The sequence below is a fragment of the Ooceraea biroi genome, chromosome 11 (genome assembly GCF_003672135.1).
Source record: "Ooceraea biroi isolate clonal line C1 chromosome 11, Obir_v5.4, whole genome shotgun sequence".
In the NCBI taxonomy this organism is placed as follows: Eukaryota; Metazoa; Arthropoda; class Insecta; order Hymenoptera; family Formicidae; genus Ooceraea; species Ooceraea biroi.
The window spans coordinates 4,399,311-4,417,140 of NC_039516.1; the positions used below are offsets into that span (position 1 = coordinate 4,399,311).

Below are 17,830 nucleotides of genomic sequence, written 5' to 3' on the forward strand. Positions count from 1 at the left end.
CTTCACGTTGATTCGTACTACTACGACGGCTCGTGCTCATAGCGGAGGAATTAAAAGATGGGCACTCACGCGGGACGAACGACGTAACAAGATGTGGTAGAACATGAACTTCGTATCATGAAGTATAAAACTTATATTATCGCAACTCGTTTAACGCTGTTACATGATTATTATTTTACAGGCCGGCGCACGGCCGTTTACTCGGATTTTTATTGTCATAATTAAGTTACAAAAATGTTTAGCATGTAATAATACCATTTAAAAACTTACCTCGTAAGAAACAAATCTCTATAACCAAATTAGTTACTATTAAACATATATTGCACACATTTTTCTTGCGTAACGTAACATACAAAATTTTAAAGCGTATAGAATTTAAGTAGAGTATTACTTTATCGAAATGCCATTGTAAAGAGTTTACAATCGCGACTTCATACCACCAGCTACTACTATAGTTTCACCAGTAATATAAGCAGCGTCATCGCTTGCTAAGAACGCAGCTGTACCTGCAACCTCGTCTGGCTGTCCAAGTCTTCCCATGCTGATGTTTGACACGGCAGTCTCGTGTGCCCCTTCCGTCTCGTATATCTGAAAACCACAATAATTTGTACAATATTGTTTTCTAACAAAACTAAATTATATAATAATAAGAAAATAATAATAATAAATACCGCTTTGGAAAATTTGGTCATTATTATCCCTGGAGCGATACAGTTTACACGAATACCATCGCAGGCGAGTTCATCCGCAGTAACTTTGGTCAGTCCCAGTAAAGCAGTCTTGCTGATCGAATATACACCCAGTAACTAAAGTGAGAAATAATGATATTAATCAGACAATATTCTACTATTTGCATAAATATGCAAAATGTGCAAAAGCAATCAAAGAATTCCTTTAAAAGCTCACACTAAAAGGCTGATAACCAGCGATCGAGGATACAATGACGATAGAAGGGGATTTGCTGCATTTGAGGAGTGGCAGAGATTCCTGCATGAGGAGATACGTAGCCTTGACGTTAACATCAAAGATTTTGTCCCATGCTTCTTCTGCGGTGTCCATCACTGTGCTCATTACTGGATTGACAGCTACGTTGGACACCAGGATGTCCAAACCTCCGAAATCCGCTTTGGTCTGAAATAATAAATAACTTTATATCTTCTTTTCACATGACAAACGCTATTAAAACGTTGATATTCATCATATTGAGCCGCTAATGCAGCCTATAATTAGAAACAACATATTATATTGTTTAAAACTCAAGAAAAAATTTCCACTAAAAGTGTTGATTAGCTGTCTTACTTTTTCAAACAATCTCTTCCTGTCCTCGGCTTTCCCGACATGGCAAACGATACCTGTGGCCTGTAATCCCTCGGACTTAAGTTCCTCTATCGCCTTCTTCACATTCGCTTCCCTACGACTGCTGATCACCACCTTAGCACCTTCCTGTGCTAAACGTTTCGCAATGGACAATCCTATTCTACAAATTTGAAGCATAACCTCAGTGCATTATTATTCAGGATTGCATAGCCAATTGATCCTACAAAATGGGAAAAGTGCCAAATTTCCCAAAAATATGTTGACATTTGCACAAAAGTGTTGATATTACGTTGATAATGTATTGATATATCGTGTTAATTTAATGACATGACATTTTCTATGACATGACATTACCCATCCGTCGAGCCGGTGACGACCGCGATTTTTCCTTCCAGTCGGTTGCATTTTATCGAAGAACACGTACCACTGAGTTTTCGTACGCTCTGATTAAGCGCAGTACGCAGCATCGTGAAACGTAGCGTACAACGAGTATATTTCCTGACGCACCGCGACGCGACTGACGCAAATGACGGGCATTACCGAACGACTTTTTGAAGTTTGAACTCCGATATGTGATACGCATTTGTCCTTGATAGATGTGACAGTGCAACTTGCTAAACCTTTGTATGAAAGTAATATTGATGATAATTCATTCTTTGCTTGAAGAATACGCAGTCAAAATGATTAATAAAGTACATTTATATATAAACACAGGTATATATGTCATATGTAATTAATAAGTACATGTACGTACATATAGCTTATCATCTTCCGTGAGTGACAAGATACGAGATAATGCATACATTAGCTGTTATGCAATTCTAGCATTCTGCGTGATAAACAATTGTAATTTGATACATGTATTGATTTTGTTATGTATAATCACAACTTTTATATAATTACAATTCACTTGAAAAACCCAGGCGGGCTTGTGCAGTTTAATTGATTATAAAAAAATCTAATAAAATATTGGGTCGTCCGGAAAGTTCGTGCCGATTTTGAAGGAAAATTCAAAGGCAACATTTTTTTATGTCGATAAATATTTATTGACTTATGTATGCACCGTTTTGTTTCACAACCTTTGTCCATCTTTCACGCAACTGGAAGATTTCATTCTCCCAGAACTTCTTAGGTTTCTCGGCGAAAAACTCCTCAAGGTGGTTTTTTATGTCGATCAAAGAGTTGAAGTTCTTGCCGCTAAGAGAATTTTGCAAAGACCTAAATAAGTGAAAGTCTGAAGGTGCAATGTCTGGTGAATACGGTGGGTGAGGTGGCACATCCCAGCCAAACTCCAACAATTTTTGTCGGGTAGTCGAAGAAACATGAGGTCTGGCATTGTCCTGATGGAACACGACGCCCTTCCTATTAGCTAATTCTGGACGTTTTTCCTGAATCGCTGTCTTTAATTCGTCCAGTTGCGAGCAGTACTTATCTGCATTTATCGTTTGGTTGTGTGGTAGGAGCTCATAATATAGGATTCCTTTCCAATCCCACCAGACACGGAGCATGACTTTTTTTGGATGAAGGCCGGCTTTCGGAGTGGTTAATGCTGGTTCATTTCGCTTACCCCAGGATCTTTTTCGTTCTACGTTGTTGTAAATGATCCATTTTTCGTCACCCGTCACTAATTGCTTCAAAAATGGTACGTTTTCGTTGCGCTTGTACAGCGAGTCGCAGATGGAAATGCGATCCATTAAATTTTTTTCGGCCAAATTATGCGGAACCCATACATCACAGCGACTTACGTAACCAAGCTTCACTACATGATCGTGGACAGTGGTTTTCGATATTTTCAGTATCTCCGCTAATTCACGCGTCGTGTAGCGCGGGTTATTCTCGATCAGTGTCTTGATTTGGTCATCATCAGTAGTAGAGGGTCTGCCCGAGCGTTCTTGGTCTTTCAGGTTAAAATCACCAGCTCTAAACTTAGCGAACCACTTAAGTACGGTTCTTTCAGCTAAAGCGCCTTCTCCGTAAACAGAACATATCGAATTTGTTGCTTGTGAGGCATTTTTGCCTTTCCGGTAATAGAAAAGCATCGAGTGTCTAAAATGTTCTTTGTTTTCTTCCATCTTCAAAAGAGTACAAAACTGACACGAATCAATTTATCTGAAACAACTTTTTTCCTAAAGATGCGTTGAAATGTCACCTTTAAGCATATGTATATAAATCGTATGTTTTCAATAACATTGATATATTCAGACATGTTCCAACGCCATCTATTAAAAATCGGCACGAACTTTCCGGACGACCCAATAATAAAAATATAATAACAAATTTATAGCATCGTACATAACTCGGAAGGAATTCAAAGTATTCACGTAGCCGGTAACCGTTCGTAAATAACATCTTGGATAAATTCAAGATGAAATAAACTCTTATACAAATCCCAATTTATTATAAGTTAATTTATGTACAAAAGAGAAAGATAGCTATACTAATTCTCCGCAGGCAGTTATGACGACCTTTTGCGTCGGTGTGCCTCCCTTGGTTCCACATTTCTCGACCTTCTTCACCACGTCCAATCCACTGAGAACATGCCCGAAGACGACGTGTTTCCCATCCAACCAATCCGTTCTGGTCGTACACAGGAAGAATTGTGACCCGTTCGTGTTCGCGCCCGAGTTCGCCATCGACAGCGTTCCTGGGCCCGTGTGTTTCAGCTCAAAATTTTCGTCCTCGAATTTGTTACCGTAGATCGATTTGCCGCCCGTACCGTTGTGATTCGTGAAGTCGCCTCCTTGGCACATCTATCGTATTAATTAAGGACTCTTTTTTTATATTAAAAAACGAAGAAATCAGTGAAATAATTTCCTAAAATTTTCCTAAGCGATGCTGAAGGATACAAAGTCTGGAATAATCCTGTGAAAAGTGCTGCCCTGATATCCGTATCCCTTCTCGTGCGTGCAAAGCGCACGAAAGTTCTCCGCAGTCCTCGGCACGACGTCCGCCCGTAGCATCATGATGATTCTACCTATTTCTTGTTTACCTATGCTTATGTCAAAGTAAACCTGCGGATTTTGCTTCGCCTTCTTCGATTGCGTAACGTCGCTCGTGCTCTTCGCGCTATCGTCGCTCTTCAGCGTTTCGCCCGCATGTTCTTGCAGCCAAGCGTCGTCGGCCCATACCGGCTTCGATGAACCTTCCTTTATCTTCTGCGGCTTGGCGATGTTTACCCTTATCGTCCGGCCAAACAACTCTGAGTCGTTCTGTTACTCAACATAGATGACTTTTGATAAATTATCGTGATACAAATACAAACAGCGTTTGTAGCGCATCCCCAGTTTTAACGATTAGATACGGAGAAATCTCATTTTGATTGAGAAAGCAACAATTCTTTGCTTCTTTACTTTTTTAATACCAATCTTATTCTTCAGCAATCCAAAACTTTAAGCAAAATCTATCAAAATGATCTTTAATCTTTAACGATTCATAAATTAACAATTAGAATTTATGATTTATAATAATGAAATGTAAAGAATAAGTAAAAATAAATTATTGGGCTCTAAAAACTCAAACAATATTACATATATTATTTTACAAATGTACCATGTTGTCTATAGCCGCAGCTGCATCCTCCGCCGTCTCAAATTCGATGAACGCGAACCCTCTGTGCTTTTCCGATTCATAATCTAGTGGTATCTGTACGTCAACGATTTCTCCAAACGGTATAAATGCCGCGTGCAGCACCTTCTCGTCGACCTCCTCGGCCAAACCACCTGAGACAAGATTAAAAACAAAAAGACAATAATAATATAAATAAAAACTTGCACGATAATCTATATTTCTACTCTTAATCTCTAATCGATTTCAAGTTATATCACAAGTGCAGAAAAATAATGATAAACGTTTGCATTTCGGGTTAGAGTACGAAACGTCGTGGAGAGGTTAGGAGTTGAAAAATTCGTCGAATTAAAGATTCAATCTTCGTGCTCGTACGTGCCTACGTAAATGGTCCGTTTCGTGTTGCTGCTCATGATGCGCGAAGCAGCGACGTGTTTTCGTTAGTGCTTAACTGCAAGACTGATACTGTAAACAATCAAGTCCGATAACGCACGTACAAACTCAACGACACCGACACACCGGCGACAACTACGGCGACGGCACCGCCATTGCTACAGAGCCGAGGATTTATAAATCGGGTAACGCGAGCGACGAAGTCACTTGCAATCTGATATAATCATCACTCATTTAAGCTCGTTCTGTCAGTTGCTGCAATTGGTAACGTCATTCACGAGTAACCGGTGAGACGTTAAATAACTAGTTACGCGCCAAACTGTCATCGGATTTATAACCCGTGCAGGAGAAAGAGTAAGTGTAGTGTTATTAATATAATTATAAAATTGTTTATGTGAAATAAAACGGTCTGTCTACGTACAAAGTATAAAGAGTGGACTTATACCATTAAATGTATTTTAATTATAAAAGAAAGTGCGATAATAATTTATAAAATCCATCGTTCTTATTCTTCCATCTGCTGTTTTACAGGAGAGAACACGTCCAATACACGCTCATAGGAAGAATGTTTGCCGGAACAAAGTTGTTACAAAAATATCTCTCGCCTCATGTGCCTTTGACCAGTAGATCAATGCATCTCTTGAAGGATAGCGCGTACGTTAATGGAAAGTGGGTGCAAGCCAGCAGTAAACAGACATTTCCTGTTTACAATCCAGTCGACAACGCCATAATTGCTCAAGTTCCTGATATGAACGCTGGCGATGCGCAAGTGGCCGTTGACGCTGCTGCCAGAGCCTTCGAGTCCTTCAGCAGGACCACAGCCAAGCAGAGGAGCGACTTGCTCAGGAACTGGTTCGATTTAATGGTCAAGCACTCGGAGGACCTGGCCCAAATCTTGACCAAGGAGAACGGGAAATCCCTTGCTGAATCTAGAACAGAAATCAGGTATGGGAATTCCTTCGTGGAATGGTTTGCGGAGGAAGCCAGAAGGATAGACGGGCAGGTGCTGCAAGCCCCTATAGCTGGTCGAGAATTGTTCCTGTTGAGACAGCCAGTGGGAGTGGCCGCCTTGATCACGCCATGGAACTTCCCGCACGCCATGATCACCAGGAAGGCAGGCGCCGCTCTTGCAGCTGGCTGCACATGCGTGGTGAAGCCCTCCGAGGACACCCCGTTGACGGCACTGGCACTGGCGGACCTTGCGGAGCAGGCAGGCTTCCCCGCTGGGATCTTGAACGTCCTCACCACAAGCGTGACGAATTCCGTCGCCGTCGGTAAGGAACTGTGCGAGAGTCCCAAGATAAGAGTATTGTCGTTCACCGGCTCCACGACCGTGGGCAAGCTCCTGTACAAGCAGTGCGCCTCTACCATGAAACGACTCGGCCTCGAGCTGGGCGGCAACGCGCCGTACATCGTGTTCAAATCCGCGGACGTGGACCTGGCTGTGAACAGCGCGATGACCAGCAAATTCCGCAACACCGGCCAGACGTGCGTCTCGGCGAACAGGTTCTTCGTGGAGGCCGACGTCTTCGACGAGTTCGTCGAGAAATTCGCGGCGAAGATCAAGAGCGACATCAAGCTGGGAGACGGTAGCAAGAAGGGAATCACTCACGGGCCGCTCATCAAGAAGAGCCAGTTGGAGATTGTGAACGATTTGGTGGAGGACGCGGTTCGGAAGGGTGCCAAGGTACATTGCGGCGGAACCCCGCTGCCGGAACTCGGGCCACTGTTTTACGCGCCCACCCTGCTGACCGGCGTAACGGCAGACATGCAGATCTACAACACAGAGATCTTCGGGCCCGTGGCCGTAATCAACGAATTCAGCAACGAGGAAGATGCTCTAAGGCGAGCCAACGACACGCCGGTTGGTTTAGCCGGCTACTTCTTCTCGCGAGACGTATCGCAGATATTTCGGGTTGCGCGCAAGCTGGAGGTTGGTATGGTAGGTATCAACGAAGGCTTGATCTCATGCGCGGAAGCTGCTTTCGGTGGGGTAAAAGAATCCGGCTTGGGTCGGGAAGGTTCCAGGCACGGGGTCGAGGACTTTCTCGATATCAAATACGTGTGCGTGGGCAATATTAAGCACTGATCGCGCGAGAGTAAAGGTATGCCTGGTGCATTTTGAATGTAGCGATCATTGTTGTTCGATAATAGATGTTACAATGCCATGCTAGACAATAATAATAATTTAATTATAATTTAACATGTGTAATGTATAGAAGAAAACGGTTAGTCTTTTTGAAAGAACGTTTTTGATATTTCATGAAGTAATTGTTCATATAGTTTCTATTTATTTTTATGCTTACTGATAGTTCAAACGAGCGCCTTTCTGTTCTTATTACAAATTTTTCTAATAATAATAAATGTTGAAGGCACAATGCATCTCATTTATCTCATTTTATTTGACTTCAATTAACTTCTTCAGTTCGAGCAGCTCTATAATTTGCATTATATAAACTTATTGAAAAATGCATGTTACACAATGTTTATTTTGCATATACGTTTATTGCAATGTTATTGTAAAATATTAAATATATATATATAGATATATTTCGTAATATACGTATTTGCATAAATACCATTCAGCACTAGTGCCAGATGATATTACGTAACAAGTGAGAATATTAAGTTTTTAGAGTGCGATGTCAATTATATAGTAGTATAAAAGTAATATTCGTATTTTATTGTTATTTTCTATTTTCCTTACATCGTATGTAGATTTATATTTTCTATATCACATGGACATGCTACAGTACAAAACAAGTCTTCCAATTGTGTAAATACGAAGGATATAGATGGAGAATGTAACATAATATAAGAGATGCCCGAGGCATTAATATATCTTTCTGCACATATTTTTTCTATAAGAATTATACAGTATGCTTTAATTATTGTATCTCAAAGTTATTATGTAAGAGAGGAACTTCACTGAAAAGTTTAGATAATGCGTACAAGAACAATAACCAGACAATATACGAGATTATATAAAAATATAGGCTGTGTTACAGGCACTCCATATTTCTTTTCCGACTATATGCTGCCGTTTTGAATCTCTTCCCAGAGCTTACCGTACCCTTTTACAGCTTTGTCGATGATAACTTTATAGTCTAGTATAAAGTTGGCGTATTTTAACAGTCAGTAAAAAAGGGAGCTTCATTATACATGTCTAACATTACTTAATTCATTATAATTCCGTAATCTTCATTCTTAATCTACAAATTAAGTATTTGTGACGCAGTGAACAGCGTGTGGTCAAGAAAGAATATGGAATGTGCCTATATCTATATATGTATGAGAAATTTATCTACACTGAAATAATTGATAATCCAGCGTAAGTCTTAATCTTCCTACTGTTGAAGTGTTTATTCCGTTACTGCAACCGATATGATGTTGATAATTATATATTGTCAAAAAAGAATGATTTTTTGTTCCGAGAAATAATTACCTACGTTAATGGGCAGGTATTTTACAATTACATGATCATATTTTAGAAATAAAGATATATTCACATGATGTAATAGTAAATATAATACATATACATTAAAACATGTAGCATATACATGTTGTCAATGATAGTATCGTAACCAGAATAAAACAGTAGCAAGAATGTCAGCAATCTGTCAGTCCGTGTTTCTTAATATACCTCTCTCTAGCCTCCCTAATCATCTTGGCCTTTTTCTCTTGGAAAGAAGACGTCCCCAGAGTCTTATCCTTTGTGGAGTTCTGTTGGGTACCGCCGAACGATGTTACAGTCGGTTGAACTGGTAGATTCGGTTCGGGAGTGTAAGTAACTATGCCATCGAGAATATTGGCGATCGTAATGTCGACGTTTCGAGTTTTGACTGCAATCGAACATCAGACAGGGTCAGTCAATAACGTCCTACTGCGCTCTAAGATCGCGATTGCTATTAATCAGGTAAAAATTATCGAGATTGTCAAAGGTTTTCTTTTTTTCAAGCGATACGTACGAAGATCTCGGAGAATCACATTGTGTGGTACCAATGGAAGTACTTCGCTGACCTGACGAACCATCCTCTGTATCTCCATACTGTGTATGACTTGAGAATTTGGCGTGTTTCTGTTGGAGCGCGCGCTGTTGAGTATTCTCTCCATGCGGTAGCGCTTCTCGTACTCGGTCTTGTCCGACACGGTGTAGGAGCTGGTCTGAATCCCAAGAGCGTTCGCGATGTCCCTCTCCACCTCCCGCACGAGCACCTCGTGCTCGGGATTCTGCTTGCTTTTCAGGTACTTGAGTGTAAAAACTGTATATGGGACGAACATGAACCAGAATACCTCCGTCCACCATGTCGAAGCCAGCGAGGTGAGATGCACAGGCACAAAATCCGGCCGCGACGCTCTAATCGCGACCGGCTGAACGGACGTCTCTATACTGAATGGCCAGGAATTGAATTTCAGCAGTGCGACTCGGTTGTTCGTCGTATCAAACTCAGGTTGCACAGCAACGCTGTACGTGGAAGAAGCGAGGAATAGCCTTATGTTGGCGATCAGCGTCTCCTTACTGCTCATGTCCATCTTCTGCGATCCGAGGGCATTACTCAGGGCAGTAGGTAGTTCCCAGACGCCAGGGACCAGCGCCTCCGTCGTTTGACGCAGAGCAAAGTGATCCAGCACGGACACATTATTGGCTATTATTATTCTCGTCTGTTTGTCTCGGGGCTCGCTGCTGGCGTCGACTCTGACTACGATGCCAAAGGCGAAGCTGATGCCGTAGCTCAGGAACGTCCGAAGGAGACTGTGATCGGGCAGAAGCCACGCCAACAGCCAGAGCGTTAACGTTATCAATAGCCGCAGCAGCAGAAGTACAATCCCCAACGGTGAATACAGAATTACTGACAGTAAGCGCCACCCGCTGGGAAACCTGGATACACGGGTGAAACAATCAAAGTTAACACTGTGCATTGAGTTTTAATCAAATTCTAATTGAATTCCAATCTAAATAATAATGACAACGGTTAGCAAAATTATAAATATATCTCTTATATATATATATATATATAAAACACGAGCCACAGCTAATTTTGCTAACCGTTATATATATATATATATAGCTTCTATTTTTTTGTTATTTGTTTTGGTGCTGCAGTAACGTATATCATTCCATATGTGACAAAGACCGAAATCCTCTCGCTCGTTCATCCGGCTGACGTTTTCGCGGCTTTCGAGTGACGACCAGGATATTGCAAGTGAATTGTTGTTGAGCTGCGCTCGCGATGTTCTTCACGGTAGTTTGCACTTACCTGCTTCTGTTAAACAAATCCTGGATATCAATTTGTGACATTTCTCACAACGAACATCTGTTACATTTGAATGCACAGTCTCTCGCCGTTCGTATTCCCTCGTGATATCTGAATCGTTAAGTTAAATGTTGCACAGACGATGACGCGATTATTATTTGCGACCCTTCTTTACATATTTCTCCGTAACCCTCCGATTGATGCGAATCTTCCTCCTCGTTACACTTTCTACGATCAGCTGTTCCATATATACCGACTCTAGGGATTTTCTATCTGCGTTTCCGCGGGAATTTCAAGCGCTCGACCATCGTCTCAATATATATCAATGATGCTTATTCCATAATTTGATGTAATAGCGAGTAAAAAGCGAGCTAAAAGGTATGACGAGAGTAACTCAGTAGTCTGAAATTAGTAACGTATATATTAAATGTATGATAAATATACGTATATAAAAAAATATAAAGTCAATAAAATGAGGTAATGTTTTTATCACGAAATAATATTTCTTATCTTCCTTTATTTATTCCTTATATGTATCACCTGTATTAAAATAATGTTACTCAATATTTGTTCTATCATTTGCTTAACATGATTTGATATCTGCAGACTCGTGCCGATCAGCCAACACGTTTATCATATCGCTGTATTGGAACTTTTCTATCACAAGAGAATACTTAAGTGAGAATTCAAAGTAAAAAGAACTGTTCAGATCTTCACGAAATGCCAATTGTCCACTAAAAGAGATATATTTATATTCTTATAACCGATGAAGAGTCACATTTGCATATATTCTACAGCAGCCTAGGTGACAGCTAAATATTCCAAAATGTCGTACAGTGATGCTTTTGTGTACTATAATAACCGTATTTGAAATTCGTATTACCTAATATAATCGATACAATTAGTATATACACTCCTATATCTACCTATATATTCCCTCCCTCTCTCGTCTGATTTCATTTCATCCACATTTCGTCGAAATATTCATATAAATTCAGAAATTTATTTGAAACAATTGCGATTTTTTAATATTTTCGATACAGCTGCTTGCATATATATATATAGAGGACAATGTAAGAACGGATCTGCATTTAAAAACGTAATTTGCATTTAGACGAACTTATTACATGGGTTGTAAAACTTACTGCGTACGTACAGCTGGAATAATATATTGCACGTTTGCGCTTCGCTTCTACCTACGTGCGTCTCGGATACGCGTAATGTGTCGTGTAGAAAGCGTATATGTATATATATATATACGTATATATTGTAGAGGGTATTTCCAGTCAGTAAGGGTGAAAATAAAAATCGGATCGCCCACGATTATTGGCCCTATGCTCGCATATATATATATATAAAAGTGCAGAGGAGCAATTTCTTCGTAAAATAAAGGCTTCCGAGTGAGTGCTTCCTACCTTCCGCAATCTCGTACCTGAGGAAAGCGTCGCAAGTGTTAGCTTTCTGCCTGATCATGAGACACGTTCGTATGGGCATGCATCATCAATAATATAATAATATAATAATTGCATGTTATTATTATATTCCATATTATCATCGTGGACAATGCAAACTTGCATACGCGCGTGTGGCCACGCACATAACGTATCCCTATCTCGCTTCCGCCTTAAAAAGACTCGAGAATGTCACATCGCTATAAACATCTGATCTAAATGGATTATATGACATTTATCTCAGGGGAATTGATCTTTCGAATTATCGGTTGCTCGAGACCGGTTGGGAAACTACATGGGGCCTTCTATCAAACTAATTTTCATTGTACAGTAATAAATGCTGCGACCCAAGCACATGAGCGCCAATAAAAATGCACCTGAAAGCAGAAATCCGAACTCAGGTGAGCGAGATTATAATTCTTCCTATGTATCAAAATATTAAGAAAGAGATATCAATATCTTTCATATCCATCACTTATACGTACCGACGTAAGCTACATAAATTCCACCATTCGTTTTAACGTATTTGTAGGTCCCAACCTGTAAATTATCAAATGATATATTACTTACACGTGCAATATAAAATCGATATTGTGAAACGCAACATTATTAACGTGGCAGAGAGAAAGAGAAAATTAATTGACGCAAACAACCTGAAGAGTGAGGTACGTACCGTTACAGCTATAGCGATTATTAAGGCTATAATACCAATAATAATGAATACAATCCCCCGTCCTCTAGCAAAGTCTGGACCGACGGAAGATATCTTACGACAATGTGGACATCGTGCCAAGGCGTTGTTTAATGTGTTAAACTATACAAAACGGACTTTCAGTTTAAGAATCACTCAACGAGACGCTGGTTTCCAAAACACTCTTAACGACCTACCAGAAATGTGTCGTGACAATGGGCACAGCCTACCCTGCACATGCCTGGCATCGACAGAACCGGTGGCGTGATTGGGCTCGGAGCCAGGTTGATGATACGTTTGCAGTTTGGCCTCGGACAAGCGATACGTTGCGACGAACTCTTGCATATGAGCAGGCAATTACACGGGCATCGCACGTACTTCTTTCCGGGTGGAGCGTTACGTATAGGCTGTAGAAGCAAGACAGATATCGTTAGGATCACGGTGTACAAGCGAACAAACAAGTCGAGGAAGCTCTCGGAACAGATATTCTAATCACGTACTGTGGCCTCGTTGCACTGACAGCACTTGACGACGTGCTGATCCCTCTTGCCGGAAATGTCTATCATCGCCTGACAGACTCTGCAGGTCACCATCGGCATGCCGCCCTGGGTGGCGGACTGATAAGGTGGTGGCAGCTCGTCCGGCCCGATCGGAGACACGGTGGACTGCGTCTCGTCTGAAACGAGACAGCGGAATTATTCTCGCGTCGCCGTCGAGGGGGCCTCGGCGCGGGCGACTCCGACATCGCGTATTATCCGCTCATTAATTGCGCTCGCATCGCATACCGATCGCATCGCTGCCGTGCGTGCTGTACGTGACGTTCTCGTTTTTCAGCAGCGGCTGCCGCTCGCCCTCCTTGCCGTCCCCCATCTCGACGTGACGGTGAGATGCCCTGTTCACTACTCGCGACAACAGTTTGCTGGTTTGCTTGTTTGACAGAACGGCTCCCGGTGCATCGATGACAAAGATGACAAAATACGAATACCACTCGCAGCGACCGCGGTGCTACGCGAGCGTAGAGGGGAAAGCGTCACTAGCGGCGCGCGGCGCCTAGTTACATTCTGCCCGATCAAATTTCCCGTCACCTTTGGTCCCTTTCATAGCATAGTAAGAATAGACCGAGCGTGAAGCGCAAAACGTGAAGCACAGCTAGAAAAGGACGGAAAGTAGGTGGAGGATCTCTTTTTCTCTCTGTTCGCGTCTTCCCCACTCTCCGCGCTTACCCCCACTCTTCTTTCCTTAGAGAGAGAGAGAGAGCAATCCTTCGCCTGCTTTCTCTCTTTTTCTACCTGTGATTCACTGCCAAGTCACAGTTTAACTATAACCAGTTACGACAGTAAGGTCGGAACTTTTGATCTTTGGTGTTACCCAGTCACATGACCATTCGCCATATTTTCGATAGTAGGAAACCGCCAAATTCAAAGTATTGAAATGAGTTACGGAAGATAGTTCAAAAGTTTCTAACTATATAGATTTTTAATTGACAAAGTTGATAATACATAATAAAATAGGTACCTAGGTATAGTAATATATAAAAGAAGTCACGGAAAACGTTTAGAAAAAGTAACTAATAAATGAGGTTAACAAATATAATATAAATCAACACATTTTGGGTTGTAAAAACATTTCTATTTCAAACTTTCAATATATGATTAGTTAACAGTTGTGACGGATAAAGTACTAAACATATATTTCCAATGTTAACAATGAAATATACAATTGTAAGAAATGAACAATATAATTGATAGATGAACAATTATTGTTAAATCGAAAAATGAATAATGTACTTTACAAAACTAAAGTAGACATAGAAGTATTGTAATATCTACAAATGACGAGAACGTTGGCCTTGATGAAATTGTCCACTTGATCTGAGGCTGCTTAATTGTTTTCCTGCCATGATATTTCCTCTTGATGGTACTCGATGATAAAGCAATTGTTATTGTTATTCTGGAAAGGAGGGGAAGGAAATATAATCTTAACATCAGATCAATGTATAAAAACAACATTAATTTTATATTTTAATATATATTTAATACTACAAATTGGCACTTGCATTGTTAATCGCTATTTATAATGTAAAGGTCACAAAATTGAATTATTTTATCTAGAAAATGACGTATTGCAATGAAATAATTAAATTATACATCTAAAATAACCGATGTAACACATCTATTGTTATACTTATGTTTTTTTGAAACTTACTACAATTCTTGTTTCTGTCTAATTCCATGTTTTCATATAATGATTTGTTTCTTTCTGATTCCTGGAATTCCTCTCTCAATACTGTATCCTCTGTGATAAAAATCTTTATTAGTATCAGTTAATTGAGTACAAAGTAAAACAGAATGTGTATATACATGTGTATATATATTTATTGTATATTACCTTGTGGAATAATGCAAGTGTCACTATTTGCCATAACATTTGGAGTGATTGCATTGGGTATAGCTCGAGACAAGACTCTACTTCTTATATCATTGAGATACATGTTTTCATTGAAATGAACACTACAAATGCGATAATTTTTGTAAAGTTCTTCAGCGGTTCTGTTAATCGTTCGATTGCAAGCTTTGATCCATAATTTTGACCTTTTGTAAAAAAGCAATAAAAGCAATTGTAATATCATTATATTTACTATTACATCTATTCACATCTTTATTTACAGAAATATTTTACTTACATTTCTGGATCTTTTGGAAAACGAAAAACTTTATTCCTGGATTTCGTCCAGATATGTTCTTACACATGACACAGGAAAATCCACCTTTACCCATTATTATTTTAAAATAGGTGATACACTAAACACAAAAAAACACTAACAATGATCTTCACTAAAAATATTTCAGCATCACTTATGTAATGATTAACGTAATGAGAAATTAATAATATCACAATATAACCTACAAACATGCAGTATACTTCTTAACACCGCCATATTCTGGGTAGTACAGTTGACGCATGCGTCAAGCAATACTATACGAAGAATTTCGCTGCCTGTCGTAACTGGTTATAGTTAAATGTGGCCAAGTTGAGAACACGCTCGGTCTATTCTTATTATGTCTATGGTCCCTTCAAAGCGAGATGCACGTATCACGGCGCATTAAGGTGCTGCCATCGCACAATATTTGCACAATTAAATGCTTTTTACAAAAATTTGGCAATTTGTACGCACAAAATTGCAGCGGCCACCACTCGGGATAAAATAAAGGAATATAATGAAGCTTTTAGAAGTGACTTTAGAAGCGTAATAAAAGAGAAAAGTATATGTGAAAATCTTGTACCTATACATACATTGTATCTTGTATTTACATACATACATGAGTTTCACATATACTTTTCTCTTTTTCTTTCTCCCTTCCCCTCCCCCCGCGTGGGTGCTGACCCGCGGGCTCCCATCCCCTCCCCCGCGGCGGTGCTGACCCGCGGGCTCTCTTCCCCTCCCCCCGCGGCTGTGCTGACCCGCGGGCTCCCTTCCCCTCCCCCCGCGGCGGTGCTGACCCGCGGACTCCCTTCCCATCCCCCCGCGTGGGTGCTGACCCGCGGGCTCCCTTCCCCTCCCCCCGCGGGTTCCCTACCCTTCCTTCCGCGAGGCGCTGACCCGCGGGCTCCCTACCCTTCCTTTCGCCGGGGCCCTCGTACCCGCGCGGGCCCCCTTCCCTTCCTCCCGCCAGGGCCCTCGGACCCGCGGGCCTCCTTCCCTTCCTCCCGCCGGGGCCCTCGTACCCGCGCGGGCCTCCTTCCCTTCCTCCCGCCGAGGCCCTCGTACCCGCGCGGGCCTCCTTCCCTTCCTCCCGCCGGGGCCCTCGTACCCGCACGGGCCTCCTTCCCTTCCTCCCACCGGGGCTCTCGGACCCGTGCGGACCTCCTTCCCTTCCTCCCGCCGGGGCCCTCGGACCCGCGGGTCTCCTACCCTTCCATCCTCGGGCGCGGTTTTAGTGTCACCGACTCGGCAGCATGACCCACCCGTGGAGCATTCTGCCCGGTCTCGATAAGGATGCACGGCATTTTGGACGAGCGCAGTCCGGGTGGGCGGGGGTGGTGGCCGAACCTCCTGGGGGCAGGGGACGTAGCCCACAGGGGGACGTAGGTCGTACAAAATCACCCTTTTTAGCCGGGAGCGTGGAACCGGCGGAGAGTCCTGACGTAATGCGCCTTTTAGTTCCAGGACTCTTTGTGAGCGGTTTGGTTGGTGGGATAAATAAAAAAAACTTACTTTTAATACTAATTTTTCGTACTAATGAAAAATTTGTTTCATTTATTGAACATTTTAATCACTTTTATTTTTCATAAGCTTTCTAATATTGTTATAATATTTATAATTATATATTATATAATAAGCTTTCTCGAGTCGCTGTTGAGTTGTATTCGAAAGTCCATCTCGTCGTTGAACAATACTATTTATTGAAAATTGTTGAAAATTGGTGAAAATAGAGTTGCGAACGTTTTGCTGTCGAGTCGTACTATTACCTCGATTTTAACATGAGGCCGTGGTGATATCTAGCAGTGTTTCCATGGTATACCATGAAGGTGCCGTTTCATGCAGCGAAATAATCGCCGCGAATGAAGGTCACGTGATCATTCGCTGTTCGCTAGCGAGTAATCGCTGTTCGCTGAAAAGTTTCAGCTTGTAGCGAATATTCGCAAGGAGCGAATATGTCTGCTCCAACTAAGAATGTTAACTTTTCAAATTGAGTTGCAGACATGCGTATGTAATTATTAAATCTCAAATCTTCTAAAACGAGTTTAGGTAGCACAGCATGAAAGAATCCATGCACTTTCCTTTCTTGAAAACTGGGTTCTATCCAATATTTCTTTTTACAATATCTTTTTTTTCCACTTTTTCTCAAATGTAAAAGTGTAGCTGCAACTGCAGCAGCTTTTCTTTTCTGTACAATATAATAATAATTTGCTTATTGTACATATTGTACATATGCAATAACCACTGCAGTTGGTGGTTATACCAAGTCCAGTTTATAACCGACTCGTCGTCCATTACAAAGATTTCAAGATTTTCCTACAAAGTAATAATTTAATCTATATTTGTTAAATATAGATATAATATTTAAAAGCATTTCAAAACAACTATGTATAATATTTTCTTACTATTGTTGACATGCAACCATACAGATGTGACGATCACAAACTATTCGTGGCGA

General features: G+C 41.1%; 5 protein-coding genes and 1 long non-coding RNA gene across 7 annotated transcripts; 1 reads left to right on the plus strand and 5 right to left on the minus strand.

Annotated features, from left to right (window-relative positions):
• Positions 1-121: 121 nt before the first annotated feature.
• LOC105282953 (dehydrogenase/reductase SDR family member 4) lies at positions 122-2,238 on the minus strand. 2 transcript variants are annotated; one of them, XM_011345303.3, is made up of 5 exons: positions 1,672-2,238; positions 1,300-1,477; positions 907-1,131; positions 672-806; positions 122-588 (listed from the first exon to the last, which is right to left on the minus strand). In XM_011345303.3, exons 1-5 carry the CDS (start codon positions 1,782-1,784, stop codon positions 418-420), a joined length of 822 nt encoding a protein of 273 aa, XP_011343605.1. In that variant the 5' UTR covers positions 1,785-2,238; the 3' UTR covers positions 122-417. The 2 variants fall into 2 exon arrangements, with proteins under 2 accessions (XP_011343605.1, XP_026829528.1); XM_026973727.1 differs by having other exon boundaries at positions 1,300-1,537; positions 1,672-1,801.
• Positions 2,239-3,693: 1,455 nt separating this feature from the next.
• LOC105282952 (peptidyl-prolyl cis-trans isomerase E) lies at positions 3,694-5,392 on the minus strand. The gene is made up of 4 exons (XM_011345302.2): positions 5,261-5,392; positions 4,867-5,036; positions 4,164-4,526; positions 3,694-4,067 (listed from the first exon to the last, which is right to left on the minus strand). Exons 1-4 carry the CDS (start codon positions 5,292-5,294, stop codon positions 3,750-3,752), a joined length of 885 nt encoding a protein of 294 aa, XP_011343604.1. The 5' UTR covers positions 5,295-5,392; the 3' UTR covers positions 3,694-3,749.
• Positions 5,393-5,530: 138 nt separating this feature from the next.
• LOC105282951 (3-sulfolactaldehyde dehydrogenase) lies at positions 5,531-8,896 on the plus strand. Its single transcript, XM_011345301.2, has 2 exons — positions 5,531-5,628; positions 5,806-8,896. The coding sequence occupies exon 2, from the start codon at positions 5,840-5,842 to the stop codon at positions 7,361-7,363; it is 1,524 nt and encodes a 507-aa protein (XP_011343603.1). The 5' UTR covers positions 5,531-5,628; positions 5,806-5,839; the 3' UTR covers positions 7,364-8,896.
• On the minus strand, positions 8,764-10,790 carry LOC105282950 (ancient ubiquitous protein 1). The gene is made up of 3 exons (XM_011345300.3): positions 10,533-10,790; positions 9,243-10,153; positions 8,764-9,116 (listed from the first exon to the last, which is right to left on the minus strand). Exons 1-3 carry the CDS (start codon positions 10,571-10,573, stop codon positions 8,884-8,886), a joined length of 1,185 nt encoding a protein of 394 aa, XP_011343602.1. The 5' UTR covers positions 10,574-10,790; the 3' UTR covers positions 8,764-8,883.
• A 238-nt stretch (positions 10,791-11,028) lies between these two features.
• On the minus strand, positions 11,029-13,697 carry LOC105282957 (type 1 phosphatidylinositol 4,5-bisphosphate 4-phosphatase). The gene is made up of 6 exons (XM_011345315.3): positions 13,457-13,697; positions 13,172-13,347; positions 12,869-13,078; positions 12,654-12,794; positions 12,466-12,520; positions 11,029-12,357 (listed from the first exon to the last, which is right to left on the minus strand). The coding sequence occupies exons 1-6, from the start codon at positions 13,539-13,541 to the stop codon at positions 12,272-12,274; spliced, it is 753 nt and encodes a 250-aa protein (XP_011343617.1). The 5' UTR covers positions 13,542-13,697; the 3' UTR covers positions 11,029-12,271.
• Positions 13,698-16,954: 3,257 nt separating this feature from the next.
• Positions 16,955-17,809, minus strand: LOC105282959. Its single transcript, XR_894600.3, has 2 exons — positions 17,778-17,809; positions 16,955-17,688 (listed from the first exon to the last, which is right to left on the minus strand). It is a non-coding gene; the product is annotated as an uncharacterized LOC105282959 (long non-coding RNA).
• Positions 17,810-17,830: the final 21 nt, after the last annotated feature.